The sequence below is a fragment of the Lontra canadensis genome, unplaced genomic scaffold (assembly GCF_010015895.1).
Source record: "Lontra canadensis isolate GAN:19392208 unplaced genomic scaffold, GSC_riverotter_1.0 scaffold55, whole genome shotgun sequence".
NCBI classification, from domain to species: Eukaryota; Metazoa; Chordata; class Mammalia; order Carnivora; family Mustelidae; genus Lontra; species Lontra canadensis.
Window position 1 is genome coordinate 4,443,838 of NW_022631049.1, and position 24,220 is coordinate 4,468,057.

A 24,220-nucleotide genomic window follows, 5' to 3' on the forward strand; every position below is an offset into this window, starting at 1 on the left:
GACTATCCTACACGTGATGGGAAGCCACTGAAGAGAACTGTCAAAACAAACAAGCAAAACAAACAGTAAAAACCAGACTCTGGTTGACAGTTTTTTCCCATACACTGAGCAGCTTCTACTCTAGCTGTGTGCTCCTAGAGAAGAAACCTTTTGGGGCAAAGGTTTTGGCTGTAAATATATAAAAAGAACCTAAAACGCATTTATTCGACTCCTACTCTGTGCCAGGTACTGAGCTAGGCCCTTGGCATGCACTATGCATTCTTTTTCATCTTGAAAACACAGGTGCAACACTGGCATTACCATCCATATTTCAAATAGGAGGAAACTGAGACTCAAAACAGATAAAAGTCTTTTGTCCAAGTTCAAAGAACCAGTAAGTGCCAGAGCCAGTGACAGAAATTAGGTTTCCTCATATGTTTTAGGTCACATGAGTTATTACTCACATGTAACCAAAACTTAAGAGAAAAACAAGAACATCGGGGCTTTCTTTCCAGTTAAATGAAAAGCCTTTTAATGTAATTTTATTTTATTTTAAGTTTCGGTAGAGCTAACATACAGTGTCATATAAGTTTCAGGTGTACAATACAGGGACCCAGAACCTCCATGCCTCACCCAGTGCTCCTCACCACGAGTGCCCTCCTTAATCCCCAAGCCCTATTTTACCCATCCCCCTCTACCCAGTTAAGTGAAAATTTAATTCCAGTTACTTATGGACATTATATGACACTACAAAAAATGTACTTACTGGAAATTTTTAAAATTCTTACCTCAAGGACTACCTCAACACATGTTTCTTAGTCTATACAAATTACATGATATTTATTTCTAAAAGCCTGATACATGTAGGTGTAGCCTACTGCAATAGCTCCTGACCCCAAAGTCAAGAATCTAATCATTCGAAACATATTTTTAATTAAAAAGTATCAGTAAAGAAAGTCATTTTTGGATCTTTGTCATGAATGACTTCAAATACAAGGAACGTACAGGATGGCAACTGTAGTTAGTAATACTATACAGTATATTTGAAAATCTAAGAAGAGCAAATCTAAATCTAAAATCAAATCTTTTTTTGTTTTAAATATTTTATTTATTTGGAAGAGAGAGAACAAGTGGGAGGCAGAGGCAGAGGGGGAAGCAGACTCCCTGCTGAGCAGAGAGTCCCATGTGGGACTCGATCCCAGGACCCTGAGATCATGACCTGAACCAAAGGCAGATGCTTAACCAATTGAGCCACCCAGGCACCCCTAAAATCAAACCTAAAACGAGCAAATCTAGAAAGTTATCATCATAAGAAAACAAAATCTATAATCACACATGGTAATAGATACTAACCAGACTTACCGTGACAATCATTTCACAGTATATACAAATATTGAATCATTATGTTATATATCTGAAACTAAACTAAACTAATAAGATGTTGTGTGTCAATTACACCTCAGTGAAAAATAAAGTGAAAAATAAAATAAAAATAAATGACTCAAAATCTATGGCTTCTAAGAAACATTCTAAAAATGTTGTACAAAACTACATAATCTTGGGGCACCTGGGTGGCTCAGTTGGTTAAGCGTCCAACTCTTGATTTCAGCTCAGGTCATGATCTCAGGGTCCTGGAATGGAGCCCCATGTCAGGCTCTGCACTCAACATGAGGTCTGCTTGTCCTCAATCCTTTGCTCCTCCCTGGCTCCCTTTGTCTCTCTCTAATAAATAAATAATAATTTTTAAAAACTGTAGATAATCTTACAGATTACTTTAAAATACAGTTTCAAAAATATTTTCAAAAGCTTACCATAGCCTTATCTCTTCTATACCAGTTAACTTTACTCAGCTCCAAGATTTGCTTTATCAACAAAGGTGAAAAGTCTAATGAATTTTAAAAGTACTCAACAAATATTGCCAAACTCCACAAGAAGCACTAAAAAAAAAAACCAATATGGACAGTGTTGAGTCTGCATAAATGTACACATGATTCACAGGATTGAAAGGTCATACACTTAGGAGCATACAACTATTCTTTTCTTTTTGCACAAAATAAGGATATACATTTAAAAGAGGCTATGCAAAAAGATGCAAAGTAAGTGCAAACAATTCCAAGGAAACCACAGTTAACTGTTTTCACTACAAATAAAATATACATAGGCTCAGAGTAAGAAACTATGATACCAAATTCTTTCCAGGTATTTTTTACTTTCTTAGGGAGCTGAGGTAGCAATAAAGACACTTACATAAACTGAAAGAGCCTACAATTGGAAAACTACCTAAGAGAGTCAGAAAGCAGTAGATGGAAAGATGAGGGTAAGGTTTCCACAGTTACTATGGGTGTTACCCCCCTCCCCAATCTTAATTACCTTGCAGTGAAATATGGCGATCATCGATGTCCAAGGAAACCTGTTCATCCTCGGTGGGAGGCGCAGGACTAGATGCCATCCTTTGACTCCACGGGGATTATATCATGTCCATCTCAGTTAAAGAAGCGAACTAAAAGTAAAAGGGATAAGTGCTCATTAGTGACTCTGCATCTCTGTATTTCTAGTAAACACACACTGCCAGAGACCAACAGCAAATGAAAACTGCCCTTAGAAAGAAGCAGTTTTCTATGAGTGTTTCCGCAGTTCATGAGGAACAAAGTGACTACGCCTTCTTTTTTGAATCATAATCAAGATTTTGCCCTGTGACCTATCCAAGTTGCTGGCATGACTCCCAATGAGAGGGCACTGTGGATCCTACAGGGGTGGGGGAAAAGGAAAACCACCCAACGAGATTCCATAACTTGCTCAGAGGAAGTCAAGTTGACACAAATTGACCTCTTAGGCCTTTGTATTTTATTGTTCACTGCAACCTGCAAGGATTTTCTTTATAACTTTTTATTTCACTTAGTTCCTTTCTGCTCCATGAATGTCGCCATTCACTGGAAACAATACTAGCCTGCATAGCTTGCAAAGTGAAACTAAAAAAAAAAAAAGTGTATCAAAAAGAATGTCTTGAGTAGATTATCTATTATATTGAATTATTTTCCCAAGCACTTACTTTTCCACACACTTCTCTCTCAACCCCCACTTTGACTCTTGAAGAATCTTCCCAGTAAGAGTTAATTCTTGCTGTGCGACTCTACCGCTTCATGTGTTTGTATGCCATTGTTAGTATCCTGTGGGCTGAAAATTTTGACTTTTCCCACACAGACAATGACTTTTTTTTATCAAAACAAACCCAACCAAATATATAAAAATATAAAAACGTATTAGGGAATGAATAGAAGAATGGATAAATGTTCAGATACTCGATCAAACAAGGATAGCAAAACATTAGTGGTAGAATCTATGTGTTCCGTATTTTGAGTGTTCACTGTAAAAGCCTTTACCTTTCCCGTATGTTAGAAATTCTTTGTAATAAGGTATTTGGAGGGATACAACTAAAAATAAATAAACCTGAGGTCAACAGCTAAATACAATCAATCATATCCAACAGACTATTTTACGCAAAGAATAGAAATCATCCAACAGTTAATGCTAGTGCCAGACTTCAAAAATCTTTCAGCCCTTGAGTGAAAAGGTTGTGGTGTTGGCAGGTAACAGGCATTTCCAGCTCCAGAGATGACAATCGAGGTTTGAGACAGCCAGCTAGGGAAGAGGGTCCTCAATCCGTGCAACACTGATGAAAAAATGGAGGACCTCAAGAAGCTGATCACAAACCAAAATGGCACCCGTTGGAAGAAGATCATCCTCAAGAAGTGGTACACGATTTTTAAGGCCAACATGTCTCAGGGCGGGGGGCGGGGGGCTATGAAATCTAGGATGGGATGAACCTGGAGCTTTAATATCAACAGAGGAGAATTCCTTCCCCCTGCCCTGTCCTGCTCTCTACTCCTCTCCAATCCTCACCCCCACACTGGTTATGGATACTTGTTTGTTGTTGTTGTTGTTGTGTAAAATTTTTTATCATGTTATGTTAGTCACCATAAGTCAGAGAAAGACAATTACCATGTGGTTTCACTTAGTTGTGGAACATATGGATGCTTGTTTTTAAAAACTTGTGTTAAGGGGCCCCGCGTCAGGCTCCCTGCTCAGCAGAGAGCCTGCTTCTCCCTCTCTCTCTCTGCCTGTCACTCTGCCTCCTTGTGTTCTCTATCTCTCTGTCAAATAAATAAAAACCTTTTTAAATTTTTAAAAAATAAAAAGTCATGCTAAAAAAATCTTAGAAGTTTAAAAAAAAAAAAACTTTCAATTCCGTCTTCCCCACTCTGTTTATCATCCAAAACTCCTTTGTTAGCTCTCCCATGGATCACTGTTGTTAAAGATTTTACCTACCAGATAAACTGTTTGTTAATTAATAATTAATTTGTCTTATCCTTGGAATTAAGATGAATCAGAGCCTGCCTGATCTAACAGTGTCACTGTACTGAGTTGATATGCTTCTTACCAACATGAAAAAGCTGTTCAAGTGAGCCTGTGCAGCCTGATGATTGATAAAGGTACAAACGTTCTCAGCTTTTGATGTATTGAGGACCTCTACTATCCCTTCCAATGCCCAAGGGCTCCTGAATCCAAGTGAAGACAAAACATTTCTTCATGATGACAGGAGAAAAAGTGAATTCCTGAATGAATGTCCTAAGGGCATCTACTATTCCATGCCACGACTATATTTTTAAACGGGGGAATAATACCAATGGTAGCAAATACTTACACAGCACTTACTACACATAAGCACTGCTTTGAGTACCTTGCATATACGACCTCATCTAACCTTTATAATAACTGGAAGAGTTGAAAAATCAAAACAAAATGTCACATACAATTGTCTATGGACACACAACTAACAAATGATGGAACTAAGATTTGAATCCAGGTAGTTTTTGCTTCAGAGTCTACGCTTTTAACCAATACATGTTGGTACCTCATAGAGCTAGCTCAAACTGCCATATTTTTTTTAAATATTTTATTTATTTATTTGACAGAGAGAGATCACAAGTAGGCAGAGAGGCAGGCAGAGAGAGAGGAGGAAGCAGGCTCCCTGCTGAGCAGAGAGCCTGATGCAGGGCTCGATCCCAGGACCCTGGGATCATGACCTGGGCCAAAGGCAGAGGCTTTAACCCACTGAGCCACCCAGGCGCCCCTGCCATATTTTATTTACTCTTTTTTTCATTCATTTATTCAACAAGAGTTTAAACATGTTAGCTCCTGCTCTCAAGGAATTCAATCTTTTTCTTTTCTTTTTCTTTTTCTTTTTTCTTTTTTTTTTTTTTTTTAGAGAGAGAACGCACTTGCAAACAGGCCTGGGCGAGGGGAGTGCTGGGGAGCAGAGGGAGAGAGAATCTTAAGCAGGCTCCATGCTCGGCACAGAACCCAGTACAGGGCTCATCCCCACAACCCTGAGATCATGACCCGAGCTGAAATCAAGTCTCAGTCAGCCAACCAAGCCACCAGGTGCCCCAAGGAATTCAATTTTCTAAGAATGACAAAGGAACACAATAGTGAATGAAGAAATCCTCTAGAAATGGATGTAGAAGGTGCTGTGCAAGCAAAGAAGGCACATCCCACACTGTAAGCTGGAGAGAGACGTGACTGTCAGGAGTGTACCTACTGTAAAACATTATTTCACTCCAAATGATCCCATTAGCATTATTCAAATAATATCTTGAATTTAATAAGAATGTCTCTGAGAATCACTCATTGCCATTTACTATTAATCCAATATAAGGTATTAAACATAGAGGAAGACTTTAAAATAAAAACAGAACAAGGGAGAACAAATTGATAACCCGAGAATCAACTGTTCCCATACTAGACTGGTAGGTGAGATTTGCCACATTGTACATTAAAGTTGAAGAAAAAGAACATATGGGCGAAAAGAAGTCTAGACCTTAAAATAAATACAGTTGACCCCAAACATGGGTTTGAACTGAGCAGGTCCACTTGTACAAAGATATTTTATAGTACTCAAATACATTTTCACTTCTTTATGATTTTCTTCACATTTCCTTTTCTCTAGCTCACTTGATTATAATACTGTATATAATACATATAACATACAAAATATGTTTTAATTGACTGTGTTATCAGTAAGGCTCCACAATAGGCTATTAGTTAAGTCTAGGGAGAGTCAAAAGTTTTTACATGGATTTTTAACTGTGTGTGTGGTGGGGGAGAAGGGTCAGTGCCTCTCACCACCATGTTGTTCAAGGGTTAACTGTATTTTCCCGAGAGGTTTCTGCTTGTTTGGTTTTTTTTTTTTAAGATTTTATTTATTTATCTGACAGAGAGAGTGAGAGACACAAGCAGGCAGAGCAGCACAGGAGAGGGAGAAGCAGGCTCCCCACTGAGCAGAGAGCCCAATGTGGGGCTCAATCCCAGAACCCCGGGATCATGACCCAAGCCAAAGGCAGTCACTTAACCAAGCCACCCAGGCACCCTGAGGTTTCTGTTTTTAACAGGGAAAATTTATTAGCAAAGAAGTCAATAAAATATAATAATTTTTTTATGTAGTGAAGAATTTCTAAGAGCTTCTAAAATATGTCCATCAAAAGTAAAACTAAACTAGGACACCTGGGTGGCTCAGCGGTTAAGGGTCTGCCTTTGGCTCATCCCAGGGTCCTGGGATGGAGTCCCACATCTGACTCCTTGCTCAATAGGGAACCTGCTTCTCCCTCTGCTGTGCCCACCCTGCCCCCCTCTCTCGGACAGATAAATAAACAACTTTTAAAAAAAGTAAAATTAAACTTTAAAGACTGAATCTGTTAGAAGTGTTAGATTATTAACCCAAATACTGTCTTAGTACCATTATTTCTCAAAACATGCTACAGAGGTCACAAGGACCCAACTGAAGACAATTTATGATCATATTTCCAACACAACTGTTTTTGGTGAGAAACTGCCAACCATCTCCAGAGAGGAATTTACTTGTTAATATAGCCCATGAAAAACTGGAACAAAGTAGAAAAGAAAAGCTTTAAGAGATTTCTCAGGATGTGAATTGAGAAGCTAGAAAGGGTGTGAAAAAGGAACGCAGAAAGAGGAACAAGGGCGTGTCCACGGGGCCACAGGAGTCACGAGGGTCTGGCAACCAAACTCCCCAAGGCCATCTCATGTGTGTTCCAACTTCCCTGTGCAGATAGCATTCTTCCCTATGGAGATACAATTTGCACAGAAGAGCCCTTCGCAGGGGCTCCTCATAGCTTGACTTTTCCTTTTCAAATAAAAATTACCCATAATTCCATGACAAATTCTGGGATTAGAATGAAAATAATGGACCATCTTCAGGCACATAACCAAAGACTGGGTAAAGAATTAATGTAATGGCATTAAAGATTCAAAAATCAAGTGGAATAGTACAGAATTGTGTTTTTAAAATTCATATAAATTAATAGGCACACTTTTATAAATGGCATAGCTATTTGGAAAGCACTGCTGTTTGCTTAGGCAATATATCTTAATATTCTTCTGGTGTCTCTAAAACCTCAAACACTAGGAATTTCCATTTTTTAAAGAAATGTTGGCAGGTGCCTCGGTGGCTCAGTCCCTTAAGCTTCTGTCTTCCACTCAGGTCTTGATCCCAGAGTCCCTCAGATCAAGACCCATGTCAGGCTTCCCACTCAGCACGGAGTCTCCTTCTCTCTCTTCCTCTGCCCCTTCTGCTTCTGTGCCCACACTCTCTCAAATAAATAAATAAAATCTTAAAAAAAAAAAAAAAAGTTGGCATTTACTTCAGATTATTAGGACTAGAATTTTTTTCAACTCAAAAGTAAAATTTGAATAGAGATTATCTTTCATGAACAGAATTATGGATAATTTTTATTTCCTTCCTTTTGCTTTTCTGCATGTATAAAATTTCAAATGGTGAGTGCCCATTCATTTCTAATGCAATAAGAGAAACATTTTTACTTTTATTTTAATGAAAGGACAACAAAATGGGGAATAAGGTATTATTTAGTTCAGGGCCAGTTATCCAATTGATTCCCTATGGAACCTGTAGATCTATGTCTTCATAAGGAGGAAATACTTTTTTTTTTTTTTTTGAAGATTTTATTCACTTATTTGACAGACAGAGATCACAAGTAGGCAGAGAGGCAGGCAGAGAGAAGGTGGGGGAAGCAGGCTCCCTGCTGAGTAGAGAGCCCGATATGGGGCTCAATCCCAGGAGCCTGGGATCATGACCTGAGCTGAAGGCAGAGGCTTTAACCCACAGAGCCACCCAGGTGCCCCAAGGAGGACATACTCTTGACACAACTTAAATATCAGAAAATTTTTCTGGCATTGACAGAAATTTCTAGAAAAGATTCTTAAAAATATTTTTCATAGCTCAAAAGGTCTCTTACTTTGAGCACTGGAAAACTGTCAGCAGGAGGAAAAGGATCTCTACCTCATCTTCAGAGGCTGATCAGAAGGTATACCGTGGCAGCACCAAGGGGGTATGCTCAGGTAATTCTTTAACAGGGTGATTTAAAGGTCATCATTTTTTTCTAGTCCTCTTCAGCACCACATTTTTTATGATCCACCTAGCAATTCCAAAGGAGGTCCCTTTGTCAGCGGAGTTATAGAGCTATTTCTAGCAACTGACAGTTATCAGCTTTGATCCACTTATAAACTTAGAGAAGAAAATTGGTGGCCCACATGCAGTGAGTTTATCTTTTTCCCACCAACTTTTCCTAATTCTGTTATCTCCTATCCTTTCATCACCACTGCACCAGAAGCTATTGGTACAAATTCCCAGGACAGGGAATTTAATTTTTTAATTAAAGTACAACTGACACACAATGGTACCTTAGTTTCAGCTGTACACAGTAATTCCACAAGTCTATACATCATACTGGGCTCACCACAAGGGTAGCTACCGTGCCACTACACAATCTGTAATAACACTGTTGACTATTCCCTCTCTGTTGTATCTTTTATCTGTGCGACTTATTCTTTCCATAACCTGAGGCCTGGATCTCTCGCTGCTCTCTACCCATTTTGTGCATGTCTCCCCCCAAGCAACATCTCTCCCCTCACGCAACCATCAGTTTTTCTCTGTTTCTGCATTTTGTTTAGATTCTACATGAAAGTGAAATCATATAGATTTGTCTTTCTCTGACTTATTTCACCTAGCATAATGCCTTCTAAGTCCACCCATGTTGTCTCAAATGGCAAGACCTCATTTTTCATGGCTAGGTAATATTCCATCATATATCTACACCACATCTTTATGCATTCATCTATTGATGGACACCTGGGTAGCTTCCATATCTTAGCTATTATAAATAATGCTGCAATAAACAAGGGTGTATATATTTTTTGAATTAGTGGTTTCACCTTCTTTGGGTAAATACCCAGTAGTGGAATTACTGAATCATACAGTGAGCCTATTTTTAATGTTTTGGGGCATATCCAGACTGTTTTCCACAGTGGCTGTACCAGTCTGCATTCCCACCAACAGTACATGACGCTTCCTTTCTTTCCACATCTTCACCAAACACTTGTTATTTCTTGTCTTTTCGATTCTAGCCATTCTGACAGGTGGGAGATGATACCTCGTTGTGGTTTTGATTTGCATTTCGCTGATGAGGGGTGAGACTGAGCATCTTTTCCTGCATCTGTTGGCCACCTGGATGTCTTTGGAAAAATCAGACCTGGTCATTTTTAAGCTCCATGCTGCTATCTCTTTTCAAGCACTTTATTTTTCCTACGACCACCACAAAATGCCGGAAAAATCAAGTCTAACTATTCACTCTGCTACAAGTATGTAGCAATTCTCTGGATATAACTGCTACGCTTGTTAGCTCACAACAAAGCAGTGTCCCTCAGCAGCCAGTAGCAACTGGGCCGCTAAACCACCCACTCCAACCCCGATAACGACATTCTGGCTGAATGTAGCCACTTCCCTAAAAGAGCCTTGTGTTGGCCTTGACCAAGTCCCAAATGCTCTGAACTGCAGTGTCCACCGCTACAGAATGGGAATGACAGTGTGTGTCTCACAGGGCAGCTGCTGGAATCCAATAAAAAAGCACATGAAACTTAAAAACCACAATAACAACTAACATTTACTGAGTGTTTCCTGTGCTAGATGAATGACGGTATATAAATGGTATTTACTATCATCTGTGAAAAGAATTTATCAGGATTTGGGGCACCTGGGTGGCTCAGACGTTAAGCATCTGCCTTTGGCTCAGGTCATGATCCCAGGGTCCTGGGATCGAGCCCCGCATCGGGCTCCCTGCTCAGTGGGAAGCCTATTTTTCCCTCTCCCACTCCCTCTGCTTATGTTCCCTCTCTCGCTGTGTCTCTCTCTGTCAAATAAATAAATAAAATCTTAAGGAAAAAAAAGAATTTATCAGAATTCACCCATTTTTTTACATTTTATTTACTTATTTATTTGACAGAGACAGAGACAGCGAGAGAGGAAATACAAGTAGGGCAAGTGGGAGAGGGAGAAGCAGGCTTCCCGTGGAGCAGGGAGCCCGACGTGGGGCTCGATCCCAGGACCCCAGGATCATGACCTGAGCTGAAGGCAAGGGCTTAACCAACTGAGCCACCCAGGTGCTCCAGAATTCACCCATTTCTTAATCAGCAGGAAAAATTAAAACCTCTGCACAATACTAAAATGAAAAGGGAAAAAAAAAAAAAAAAAAAAACCTTAAAGATGAAAATTTCCCAAACTATGAATGCTGATGTGGTAAATTAGCACAGATCTAGAAAGCTTGCACTCAGGAAGTAATTATTTTTCCTTTCCATCAGTACATTCTAACCTTGAAATTTGGCCCTTCTACCACACACTGAAATTTTCTAAAGATAGTAATTCCCCCACTCTCTGTCAAATAAATAAAATCTTTAAAAAAATTAATTAATTAAATAAAATAAAAAGGATCATAATTCCCCCAGTGAAACCATCTTACCACCAACTCACCAATCTCCCCAGGGCTTTGGGGTTATAAGTTATAACTATGGTCAATGGTTTGTGTTATTTCTTTTCCATGTATATCTCTTCATTCCTTTAATCATCACCTCTGCCTGTGACCTCATTATTTTGCCCCTAAATTGCTACCAAAGACTCCTGGCTTTCCCGTTAACTCCAGCTTCCCCATCCCCGTCTTTGAGAATCCCTAAGAGGAGTGGAACATGGTGGCAAGAGATACAGCAGAAGTGGAGGGTGAAATATAGATCTAAAGACAAACAAAACATTATGTTGGAGATCAGGGCTGATAGCAAGAGCTTAGACAAGTCTCCACAGCAGCAGTAGGACCCCCAGCCCTCACCCACCCTCTTCCTCCAAAAACACCAGCAGCCAGATCTATTCTCCAGATCTCTAGCTGTACCCACAGGTAGGATTTCAGAGGATCCTGGCCTGGATCAGGATCCACCCTCCTAGAAAAGACCCCCAGGTACTGATATATGGGGTTTCTAAATGGAAAGGTCAGTTCCCTGTCACATTACCCTACTGTGAAATTCCACTAACTGCCTTTTTCATTCCTCACTCTTAAACACGAGCAGTCAAAGATAACCAGAGTCAAGGGAAAGCCTCCAAGAATGAAAGAGATCAAAACAAACACAAAAGAGGAATCTAGAGGCAAATGTAGGAAAAAAAGGAAAACTTAAGGGAAAAATAAAAACTGAAATTGATCACAATTGACTTTTATTTTTAAAAAAAGATAAATGAACTTTATTTTAAAAATATACTTTATTTTAAAACTCATAAAAAGCTTCTTACAAACAGAATCATCATTTCTTTTTTTTTTTTAAAGATTTAATTTACTTATTTAACAGAGAGAGAGAGAGAGAAAGAGAGACTACAAGCAGGCAGAGCAGCAGGCAGAGAGGGGAGGAAGCAGGCTCCCCACCAAGCAGAGAGCCTGATGCGGGGCTCGATCCCAGGACCCTGAGATCATGACCTGAGCCGAAGGCAGAGTCCCAACCCACTGAGCCACCCAGGCGCCCCCAGAATCATCATTTCTTCCATTTTACACTGTCACAAGACAAGGAATATACTAAAAGTTCTGAGAAAACCTAAACATAAAAGCTAAAACTATAAAACTCTTAGAAGAAAACACAGAACAAAAGCTTCATGACAATGGATTTGGAAATGACTTCCTTGATATGAATCCAAAAGCATAGACAAGAAAAAATAAATTGGACATTAAGATTTAAAACTTTGGAGGGCGTCTGGGTAGCTCAGTGGGTTAAGCCTCTGCCTTTGGCTCAGGTCATGATCTCAGGGTCCTGGGATCGAGCCCTGCGTTGGGCTCTCTGCTCAGCAGAGAGTCTGCTCCCCCCGCCCCCCGCCTGCCTCTCTGCCTACTTGTGATCTCTCTCCCTCTTTCTCTCTGTCAAATAAATAAATAAATAAATCTTTTTAAAAAAAGATTAAAAACTGCTGTGCATCAGGGTGCCTGGATGGCTTAGTGGGTTAAGTGCCTGACTCCTGATTTCGGCTTAGGTCATGATATCAGGGTCGTGAGATCCAGCCCTGAGTCAGGCTCCACACTCAGCTGGGAGTCCACTTGAGATTCACTCTCTCCCTCTGCCCCACACCTCTCTCGCTCTCGCTCTCTCAAATAAATAAATAAATCTTTAAAAATTAAAAAATAAAAGATAAAAACTGTGCAAAGGATATTATCAACAGAGTAAAAAGGCAACAAGGAATGGGAGAAGATATTTGCAAACCATATACCTGCTAAGAAATTAATACCCAAATATACAAAGAACTCCCATAACGCAAAAACAAAATAACCCAACTAAAGATGGGCAAAGGACTTGAGGTCAACATCATTATTCATAAGAGAAATGCAAATCAAAACCACAATGAGATACTACTTCAAAAACATTAGGATGACTACTATCAAAAAAAAAAAAAACAAAACAGAATATATAAGTGTTGTTAAGGATGTGGAGAAGAATTGGAACCCTTGTGCGCTGTCGGTGGGAATGTAAAATGGTGCAGTCACTATGGAAAACAGTGTGGAGTTTCCTTAAAAAAAAATAAAAAAAATAAAATAAAATAAAATAAAATAAAATAAAATTAGCACATGATCCAGCAATTCCCCTTTTGGGTATATCTTCAGAAAAACTGAAAGCAGAGTTTCGGAGAGATATATAGACCCAGATTCAAAGGCTAAAGCAACCCAAGTGTGCATCCGGGGATGAATGGATAAACAAACAGTGGCATGTACATACAATGGAATACTATTTAGCCGTAAGAAAGAAGGGGATTCTGACAGATGCTACAACATGGCTGCCATGGAAGGACATGACGATTGGTGGAGTAAGCCAGTCACAAAACATATCATATAAGTGCAAGATCCACTTATATGCGGTTCTGACAGTAGTAAAATTCACAGATATGGGGCACCTGGGTGGCTCAGTTGGTTAAGCGACTGCCTTCAGCTCAGGTCATGATCCCAGAGTCTCGGGATCGAGTCCCGCATCAGGCTCCCAGCTTCGTGTGGAGTCTGCTTCTCCCTCTGACCTTCTCCCCTCCCATTCACTCTCTCTCAAATAAATAAATAAAATCTTTTAAAAAAAAATTCACAGATATGGAAAGCAGAATGGTGGTTGCCAGGGGCTCTGCGAGGGGGAGTAGGGAGTTGATTTTTTAAATTAACTTTTAATTAATTTTTAATTATTTCATGTGTATAGGATTTCAGTTTTGCAAGAAAAAAACGATCCGGAGATGGATGGTGGGGGACGGTGGGAATGTACTTCATACCCCTGAACTGCACACTTAAAAATGATTAAAGTGGTAAATTTCACATCATACGTATTATTTTACCACAATTTTTAAAAATCAGAAGATGATTTTCAACCTATAATAATCTATATGCAGCTGAAGTATTAATCAGGTGTTAGGACATGAAAAAGTCCTTTCCTGACACGCAAGCCTTCAAAAAATTCATGTCCCGGACGCTCGCAATTAGAAAGCTACTGGCAGACTTCCTCCAACAAAATAAGAAAGTAAAACAAGAGGAAAGAAAGTATTCCAACGAAACTTAACCAAAAATGAGAAAAACAGACACTAGATCTCAAACACAGGAGAAAAAAGGAAAGTTCCCGTATCAGAGCCAGGCAGATCCGTGCATAAATAAACAGGGCTCTGACGGAGAGGTCCAGGGTGGGAACTGGCAGGAGCAGGAAATGGAAAGAGGGGACATGCAGACAGGAAGCGGGGAAGAGACAGAATGAAGCTCTGTGAACATGAAGAACCATGACAGCGACAATTAAGCTAGAATTGCTGGAGGCTATGGTCAGAAGGTATGTGAATTCGTGATTTCAAAAACGGTGTAGCACCTGTTAAGACAAAATTCCAATTTTAGGTCTGAGAGGCTTTAAGAAAAAAAATTTTGCTTCCATTTGTTCCAGAAAGAATTTAGGGTTTACAAAGACATGCTCACTATCCTTTTAGATGGAAATGCTGAGGAGTTTGGGAGAGAGGGATTTAAGAAACTCTCAACAGATGACCTCATTTTTCCCAGGAAAATAAGAAGTGAGGTCATCCCTAGGGAGCAAGGGGAGCAAGGGTGGAGTAGGGTCCTTGAGAAGTAAATGGTGCTTGAAACAGGCCACAGTCAAGAATTTGAACCAACAGGGCGCCTGGGTGGCTCAGTGGGTTAAGCCGCTGCCTTCGGCTCAGGTCATGATCTCAGGGTCCTGGGATCGAGTCCCGCATCGGGCTCTTTGCTCGGCAGGGAGCCTGCTTCCCTCTCTCTCTCTGCCTGCCTCTCTGTCTACTTGTGATCTCTGTCTGTCAAATAAATAAATAAAATCTTTAAAAAAAAAAAAAAAAAAAAGAATTTGAACCAACAGACTAGAAACAAGGAGCGGGCAGGCAGGGCAGACACATTGAGGCCAGAATAGTGTTGGCCTCAATGGACCCCAATGGCATTTTGGGTAGATGGAAGGTTCTCCCAGAAGGACTCAGCATCTGACTGCTGCTCAAGCAGGAGCAGCACCTGTTGGTGACTTCCATTTCTAACAACTAAAAAAATCCTCTAAAATTGCACAGAGGGGCAGCTGGCTGGCTCAGTCGGTGGAGCATGCCGCTCTTGATCTTGGGGTTGTGAGTTCGATCCCCACACTGGGTGTAGAGATTACTTGAAAATAAACTTTTTTTTAAAGAAATTGCACAAAGACACAGACATATTCAAGAATGTTCATGGTGAAAACATTTGTAACAGAAAAAAATAGAAATGATTGAATCAATGGATAAACTGTGGTTGATTCATGCAAGGAAGACCATGCCACCCGCTAAATGAACAACCGACCAGTATTGGCATGGTTATATATCAAAACTATAATGGGGTGGGGGACGGGAGCAAGTGCAGAAGGACTAATATACTATGAAGTCATTTATACACTTCATATAAATTTTACACACACACACACACATATGGTAAAAGAACAGAAACAGGGTGGGGAATGACACCCACCAACTACAGAGGGAGGGCAAAGGAAAGGGGGGGCGGGACTTCAGCTCTACAGTTAATGTCTCCTTTTACCCAAAAATTGAAAATCTGAGTAGGGAGTGCACTATGGATGTTTAAAATATTCGTTCTTAACATTTCAAAATTCTAACAGAATTCCACTTAAGCTAGAGAGGAGAGACGAAATGCTTGAAAGAGCCCTACGTTTAGAGTCAGAAGAATCTGGCTTTAGTCCCGGCTCTGCCACGGACCACACGACCTTGGATAATCATCAACTTCTCCCAGGTCCGTGAAATGAGGATAATGATTTTGTCTGAGCCAACTCATAGCCTCTCAGGTTCTTGCCAAAGACTCTAACCCGAGTTCTCGGCTGCACATTTTAAAACAGTGGATTACAAGGAACAACCTTCACGGAGGAATGCCTGAAAGACCTAGAGTCCGCCCATTCCTGCATGTTGTCATTGGATCCCGTCCAGCCTCAGGAACGATGAACTTGAACGGCATTGCTGTAATCCCTCAGAGAACTGCTTCTATTAAAATGTATTCTGGTATAATCTCGTAAACCCTACCCAGCCGGGTATTAGAGGGACCGGGCAAGAGAAACGTACCCTGCCACTTCTCCCACAGAATTTCAGAAGTACCAGGCGTAAAACACACGGTGTTCCTTTTACGAGAACACTCTGTGGAACATTGTCTGTCTCTGGACCAAGAAAAACTGTGACCCAGAGGATTTATTCTTTTCATCTAATGACCATGTTATTTTTATAAACAAAGTTTCCCTCTCTTTTTTGGCTGGTATAGCCCAGCTCTAGCAATTACAAATGACTTTATGGAAACAAGTTGCTTTCACACTGGCTTTATTCAACAACGCTTTTTTTTCCCCTTCATGGCAAGGTCCTTCTCTATTTTTTTTTAAATTCTGTTTAATTCTATGTTTTTCTACAGATTACATCCAACTTTCTCGGGGACACGAGAGGGTATGAATAAGCGAGTTAAATGAACTCACACTTTCTGTAAGGACAAGATAGAGCATGTTGAAAATCAGAAAATGAGATGCAATGCAAACCCGTTCTTTATTGGTGAAACAGGAAAATTCACTATGGAAAAATGAAATCGTATGTGCTTTCAGTAAATGAGACATTTCAAATACTTCTCAATGCCAAGTCACCTGAAGACATCCATATTCTAGTTCTAAGCTCTAGGAAGTTCACATCACCTGTAGTTTCAGTACCCTGGATACCCCAAATCAATGGAGAGTCTTGGCTAGAAGCAATGGATACACAATGCCTCTGGTGGGGGATCCTGGGGGGATAATAAATTGGCTTATTATTATTCACAAGAGAAATATTTTCCTGAGAATTCTTGGCCCTCAAGAATATGTATTTTGGGGCACCTGGGTGGCTCAGTGGGTTAGGCCTCTGCCTTCAGCTCAGGTCATGAACCCAGCGTCCTGGGATGGAGCTCTCTGCTCAGCAGGGAGCCTGCCTCCCCCTCTCTCTCTGCCCGCCTCTCTGCCTCTGTGATCTCTGTCTGTCAAATAAATAAATAAAATCTTAAAAAAAAAAAAGGAGATATATATATATATATATATATATATATATTTTATTTTTTTAAAGATTTTATTTATTTGACAGACAGAGATCACAAGAAGGCAGAGAGGCGGGCAGAGAGAGAGGGGGAGGCAGGCTCCCTGCTGAGCAGAGAGCCCGATGGCTCCCTGCTGAGCAGAGAGCCCGATGAGGGGCTCGATCCCAGGACCCTGAGATCATGACCTGAGCCAAAGGCAGAGGCTTAACCCACTAAGCCACCCAGGCGCCCCAAGAATATATATTTTTAATGACTGTACTCCTCATGAATATATTCTTACTCTGCCTCTCCCTTAGGTCCCCATGCCCTGCCCCTCAATCTCCTCTCTCTTCTCGATCAGCAGTCCAGCCTGTTCTGATCCCTCTGCCCAGGACTCTCCCATTACAGCAAGGCAAACATAGACTGAATATTCCATAAAATGCCACCACACTAATATGAAAAGAGGCCACCTTAAACACCACACATATCCTCAAAAAGCTGTTAAGATCATTGTATCTTACAAGAATTGCTTAAACTTTCCTAATGAAAAGAAACAAGTACTTGGGTTCGTTGGCCATTCAGTAAACTTGGCTTCAGGTGAATTGGCTTCTTCCCCAACGAAGGAGTTATGTAACTGACCCGTCACTTCTCTCTGGTCCCTACTCCAGGAATAACTTCAGCCCTGCTCGACTCCCATCGTCTAGTTCTTGTTAGCCCCCTCCTGGCGTCTCGTGCTGGAATATACTGCAAGCATCCTGGCATTGATTCAGCGGCTGTGGGCCTGAACACCAACTTGAAATGCCAGCCAACTGGAGAAGCCCTTCCCTTTGAAGCTCAAACTTCAAACTCCACAGTTGGTGGAGCCCAAGTGTCCCTTCAGGGCAGCTCCCTCAACCCTGCGTCTTCTGCAGATTCTAGACGGTGAGCCCCGGGGAAGGGACTATGTCTTGTTTACTGTTTATCTCTATCATCTGGCGCTGTGTGTGGCATATAGTGGGCCCATAATAAATGTATGAAGAAAGATTAAAAGAGTAAAGAAATGAAGGAACAAACTGGAACAATGTAGTTGGGGAAGCTGTTAGCTCTTGGCCCCGCTTAGAATTTAGTACTAAGAAACAGGGGTGCCTGGGTAGCTCCGTCTGTTAAGCATCTGCCTTTGGCTAGGTCTTAATCCCAGGGTCCTGAGTTCGAGTCCCACATCAAGCTCTCTGTTCAGCAGGAGCAGGGAGTCTGCATCTCCCTTTCCCTCTGCTCCCCCCCACTCGTACGTACTCTCTCTCTCTCTCTCTCATATAAAGAAATACAATCTTAAAAAAAAAAAAAAAAAGAACTTAGTACTAAGAAATGCTTCCACTTCCTTGGAGGAATAAGTTGGATTTGGGTTGTTGTTTTGTACTATTTTTGTTGTTTCTTTCCTGAAAAGGAGAGCCATACAATTCATGTTCCCCTTTCATTTGGTATCCAAAAACACAGAGCTCACTATGAGGTCAAACTATAGTAATTATGTAAGTCCTCCTACATCCGGTTTTCCCCGGACTTTTTATCTTTTTGTTTTATCTTTTTGTTTTTTATTTTTATTGACATACCACACCTTAGCTTACACGTATTTGTTGTGGTCATCTTAAATCCTTCATGAATAAACTATGGAATAAACAAACAACTAAATGAACAAATAAGCAAGCAAACAAAAATTCAGAAAATACACTTTACAAGAATTTTTTTATACACACTTAAATAAAAATAAAAATAATTTTGAAATTCAGGTCTTCCCAAGTCACAGGATTTTTATTTAAGTTCCAACTTCCTCCTTCAATATCTCTACTTGAATGTGCTCTACTTTCATTTTTGACAAGATTTTTTTTTTTTTCCCCTCACCAAATGGCCAGAATTCAAAGCCATAAAAAACTGAATCGCCCTCAAATGTCTTCCTGGATGTATTTTAAGGTCAAATGTCTACTTCTACTAGTCATGATTTTTTGTTGTTGTTGGATTTTCAAGGTTTCAGAGGAACTTCAGTCCCAAACTCTTCTAGGGAAAAGGGGGGGTTGAGGGACTGGAGGAATTCTGTTACGTTTACAAAGTTCAACTAGTTCTGCTGAACTGTAGTCCAATGGCAGCATGTACATGGTGAACTTCTCAGAACAGAAATGATGGAAATATTTGGGAAAAGATGTGCAGGATCTCATGGTGACCAAACAAGCATTTCTATCTAGTGGTTCAAGTAACGTAACTGTACGTGTATTTTTACACAAGTTTCTGTTGGGTAGCATTTTCCCAGGGATGAGGGATGGGCTGTCTTTAAAATCCAAACACTAGTCTTTCCAAGATATTTAAAAGAAGTATTTCTAAATTTGAAATGTTTGCCAGCAAATACAACAGCCAAAAATATGTTGGCTGTTGAAATGAGGAGTTTGTTTCTAAAATGTACTATTTCTTTAGAAAAAATATTTGTCAATTTTAGTGGCAGCTGCAAAGCTGCTTTCACACTCAGAACTTAATTTACTTTTACAAATGGGCAAAGGCGGAGTGATTGGATTTTGCCTTTTGGCTGGTGTACTACAGCAACTGACCCAAGTCACTCACGCCTTTATCATTAGATGTACCAGCAGCTGGTTGGCCAGGGACCCATTCTTTCTCTTTAACTGTGTTCACTTACACCAGAAATCAACAAAATCCACCTTTCTCATATAATGGTCTGATTTGTCTTATAATGGCCAAGTCCCATGAGAGCCCTCAATCACGTGTATACGGTTGCTGAGTTTTTATTTAATTCAGAAGCTTTTGGGTCCAATTTTCTTCTCGCACTCAGGTTTAAAATAAATATTATCAAAACATGAAGCAGAGTCATGGAAAGTTGAGAGTTCTAGATGGGACCGTATTCATTCATTCATTGAACAAAGATCGGTTGAGTGCTTACTACCTGTCAGGCACTGTATCAGGCACTGGGGATACAAAGATGAGGAAGTGTAAAAGATTTTCCGGAGACAGGAAGAGCACGTTTGAGGAGCAAAAACAACAGCAGGAATTAACTGCCTGGAGAAGTCCAAACAAGGCTTATCATAACAGGCTTAAACAGAAAAGGACCAATTTCTAGTATCCTACCCTTAAGATGTCCCTGCTAAAGCAGGTAGGACCTGGCAAATGTAGACTGATGGATGAGAAGACCGGCCAGGACAAGAGATTCTGTTCAAGTTCTAAATCACGAATAAGTGCAAAATCACTTCTTCCAGTCCACCACAACAGAGCCAAGGGTTCAGAAATGGATTTGTACTTCTGGAGGATAAGAAAAATCCTTTAAATCTAAATTTTGTATATCATAGGATAAAAAGGATAAAAGGATAAACCACGGTTCACATTTATTTTCTACAGAATGGACTATACATTTTATTTACTTTTACAAGGACTTTTTTGTACTATATAAGTACTATGTGTTTATTAAAGTGATTTTTTTAATAAGATGGAAAACAAAAAAAAAATGAATTAAATCTATCCATAAAGTTTTAGACAATTTTTATCTCTAGTATAGCTTTTTTATTCTGCTTTTACAAAGCTGTTAATTATGCTACAAATTTGTTTTCTTCTGCTAAATATTAAGCATTAGCATTTCCATGTTGTTAGTCTCCATAAATGCCGTTATAAAGCTTATACTGTAATCTTGATTGTATATAGAAACTTGAACTGGAAAAGAATAGCAAGAGTTAGTCTCCTCAGCTTCTCAAGAAAACCAAAAAAAAAAAGAAAAAGAAAGAAAGAAAAAAGTTCTGTTACTGTTTAGCCTCTGTTCATTTATCATTGGTCAATAAATTACCCAAAAGTATTCAGGTACAGCTTGCATGTTTCAAGAACTATGCTAGGTGGTTAGCAAGATAATCAATCCTTAAGAATATGGACTCCAAGGTCAAAGGGAAACATATTCCCTCACCTTCCTTAATTCCTGGCTATTCTTACCACTGGGCTCCCGCTCTGTTCTGCACAGATTAAATCAAATAATTACTGAGTCATATCATGAGACTAATGCCCAGTAGGGCAGAAACGGTGAATGGTCAGCAGTAATAAGGACCCAGCCTCATCTGAGCCAGAATATGAAGTCTGGCCTCAAAATCCCTCCCCAGGGTAGGAGAAGCAAGGACTAGCACCCATCCACAGCTGGCTGGGTACCAAGTGAAAGACAGCACTTCCCACACAGGCCTGAGACACCAGAGCCATCAAGTCCGGGAAGCTGAATGGTCTTGTGAGGAGGCAAAGCCATGTCACCGAATTATTTGGGAACCAGTGGTGTAGAAGACCTGAGTTCCAGTCCTCATTTTGGCCCAAGCATAGAGAACACGTTTAACATATCTGAACCCTACTCTTCTCACCCATACCATAAGGGTGCAGCTAGACATTCTCTAAGAGCCCTTCCAGCTGGTTAAATCTGTGATTTTTGCGATGTTACCAAAAGCAGAACTCATAGTCCCCAGAAGTACCAAACTCAACCATCTTACCACTTCTCAAGCATTATTTCAAATACCAGGAATGAAGAAAAACCAGTTCCTAGCCACTCCAGAAGTTACGTATACCCTTCTAGTTCAGCTACTGAGTTATCCCAGGTAGTGATCAATCTGGCTGGCAATGCCAGTGAGGCTGGGGGTCGGTGCGGGGGAGTATGCTGAGGCTCTGAACCCTGAAGGACAGTCACTCTGTTCTCTCCTATGGCCACAAGCTGACCACCTACCCCACGGACCCACAGAGAGTAGAGAGGGTCTGATCAGTTCAAGTCGTCCCCTCTAATAGAAAAGAGTAAAGATTCACTTTAAATGACTGACGGCCACGACACATTCTCATTATATGACATTCTCTGACAGTATGAAAACAGAGATTAAATTCTCTTATTAAAAATTTGCATTTTTTTCTCAAAATGATTATCATTTCCATGCTGTTAGGGTTTTCTTTGTAATTTTTTTAACAGACAATAGTCCATGCCATTTTTTTTTTTTTCAATGTTCAGTTTCCTTTAATGACCCCCATCTCCCTGAAGGGCAGGTACAGGCAACTAGGCGACGGCAAGAGATGTTCACTTGAAGATCTTGCCCTGATTGAAGGTTTTGCCCACATGCTGGAAGGCCCCCTCCCAGGAAAAGTACTCTCGAACCAGCGTCTGGGTCTCCTCGCTGCCAGGATCCAGTTTCCGCCAGGTATAGGACTCGTAGTCCACCTGCCAATCTGGACTCAGCGGAAAGGCAAGCTCCTGGCCTCGGAAGACCCAGACTCCAGAAATGGAGCTGCTGTTATGGGTTCCAAAGAGGAGGACACTGGCAAAGGCATTCTTCCTCAGTTTGTCCAACCGCTGGAACATTCCAGTGATGAGGTTGCAACTCATGAAGGTCTGGGTGAGCTCTTCAGGGCAGCGGTACTCAGCGTACCACAGAGACCAACCATCCTTATCAAAGTGCTCCCAAAAATACGGCAGCGCCACAGAGAGTGTGTCCTCATTGGAGTACTTGCGCTTAAATTCGTCCAACACAAAGGTACTCTTGGGCAGGTGAGCGAAGGGGTCCTTGGCCTTCGGCTCAGCAGCCAATGCCTGTTCACATTCATCCATCTCCTCCTCAGGAGCAGGGGCAGCAGCCTTTTTCTCCTCTTTCCGCTCAGCCTGGGGCTTCTGCTTCTCTTCCCGAGAACCTTTCTCTTTCCATGGGGTGTCCTTTTTAGGCTGGCTCTCTGCAAACTTTTTAGCATCAAACTGGGCCATCTTCTCACAGAGTTTCACCTCCCCCAAGACAGCCCGGAACTGGGGCTGGTTAATGCAGGTGAGGAACCAGCAGTTGGTATTGGGGAAGGCCTGGCGGAAAGAAGGCTCCAGGACCTGTTTATAGAGCCACAACAGGGTGCAAACAACTGTGATGTCAGCCAGCGTCACACGTTCGCCCACCAGGAAAGTCCTCGTCTTCAAGTGAGCATCCAGTAGGCCCAGAATTCGCCTCACTTCCTCCTTTGCATTCTCTGTGGCCTGCTTGTTGTGGTGCATGATGCCCAAGGTGGGGAAGACCCAGGTACTGGCTGGGGGCACTATGTCACTATCAGCAAAGCTCACCCACTGCACCACCTGGGCTGCTGCCTCGGGAGTACTTCCCCGCAGCTCCTCATTGCTCACATAGTAGGCAATGGCATTGCACTCAAACACACAAAATCCATCATCACCCTCAAATGCTGGAACCTTGCCTGCAGGAAATTTACGGAGAAATTCAGGGGTGCGGTTGGTTTGGCCAAAGTGGAAGTGGGGTGGTGCGGAGAGCACGCGGACCTGAGCCCCACTGTACTGAGCAGCAATGAGAGCCTTGAAGGCCCTCCAGTTTTCAGGATATGTGTACAGGGTCCCAGCCGCCATGGTGATTCCGCAGAGAAAAGCTCCATGCCATTTTTTTTAAAAGATTTTATTTATTTGTGAGATAGAGAGGACAGACTGTGGGCACAAGAGAGAACAAGCAGGGGAGGGGCAGAGGAAGAAGCAAATTCCTCCAGGAGCAGAGATCCCAACCTGGGGCTTGATCTCAGGACCCAAGGATCACTAACTGAGCTGAAGGCAGACGCCCAACCTACTGAGTCACCCAGACACCCCAGTCCATGCCATTTAAAAACAAAATTTATAAGATTACTGCCCCAATAAGTACAAAATATTTTTTAAGCTTTATTTATTTAAGGAATATCTACACCAAACTTGGGGCTCAAACTCACAACCCAGAGATCAAGAGTCACATGTCCTCTACCTACTGATCCAGCCAGGTACCCCACTACAAAATATTCTATCAAACAATTTAGACACTGATTTATGAGATATAAAATTGACATACATCCAGTAGGTAACAAAGTTTGCACTTAATAAGTGATTTTGCACATAATAACCTGGAAATTACCTCTATTCTACCTACCTCTGGAAATCAAAATCTATGACTTAAAAAGAAAAAAAAGGAAGAACACTCCATATAGTAAACAAGTGGAAAACAGAGCATGCATTCTACGCTGCATCATGGGAATTATAGTCAATTATTCTTTTTTTTTTTTTTTCAGATTTTATTTATTTGACAGAGAAAGAGCACAAGCGGGGAAGCAGCAGGCAGAGGGAGAAGCAGGCTCCCTGCTGAGCAAGGACACCCCCCCGCCAACGTGGGACTTGATCCCAGGACCCTGGGATCATGACCTGACCAGAAGGCAGACGCTTAACCAACTGAGCCACCCAGGCACCCTTACAATCAATTATTCTTAACAAAAGAATCATGACTTATCTGAAGATC

At 41.1% G+C, this 24,220-nt stretch overlaps 2 protein-coding genes and 1 pseudogene across 2 annotated transcripts in view; 1 reads left to right on the forward strand and 2 right to left on the reverse strand.

Moving 5' to 3' along the window:
• Positions 1–24,220, reverse strand: part of SYNE2 (spectrin repeat containing nuclear envelope protein 2) — a 332,142-nt gene that overhangs the window by 272,561 nt on the left and 35,361 nt on the right. The window contains 1 exon segment of the mRNA XM_032875225.1: positions 2,350–2,479. Coding sequence (XP_032731116.1) covers positions 2,350–2,428 — 79 coding nt within the window. The 5' untranslated portion in view covers positions 2,429–2,479.
• LOC116877983 lies at positions 3,369–4,646 on the forward strand (annotated as a pseudogene).
• Positions 21,914–23,335, reverse strand: LOC116878055 (elongation factor 1-gamma-like). Its single transcript, XM_032875228.1, has one exon. The coding sequence runs from the start codon at positions 23,314–23,316 to the stop codon at positions 22,003–22,005; it is 1,314 nt and encodes a 437-aa protein (XP_032731119.1). The 5' UTR covers positions 23,317–23,335; the 3' UTR covers positions 21,914–22,002.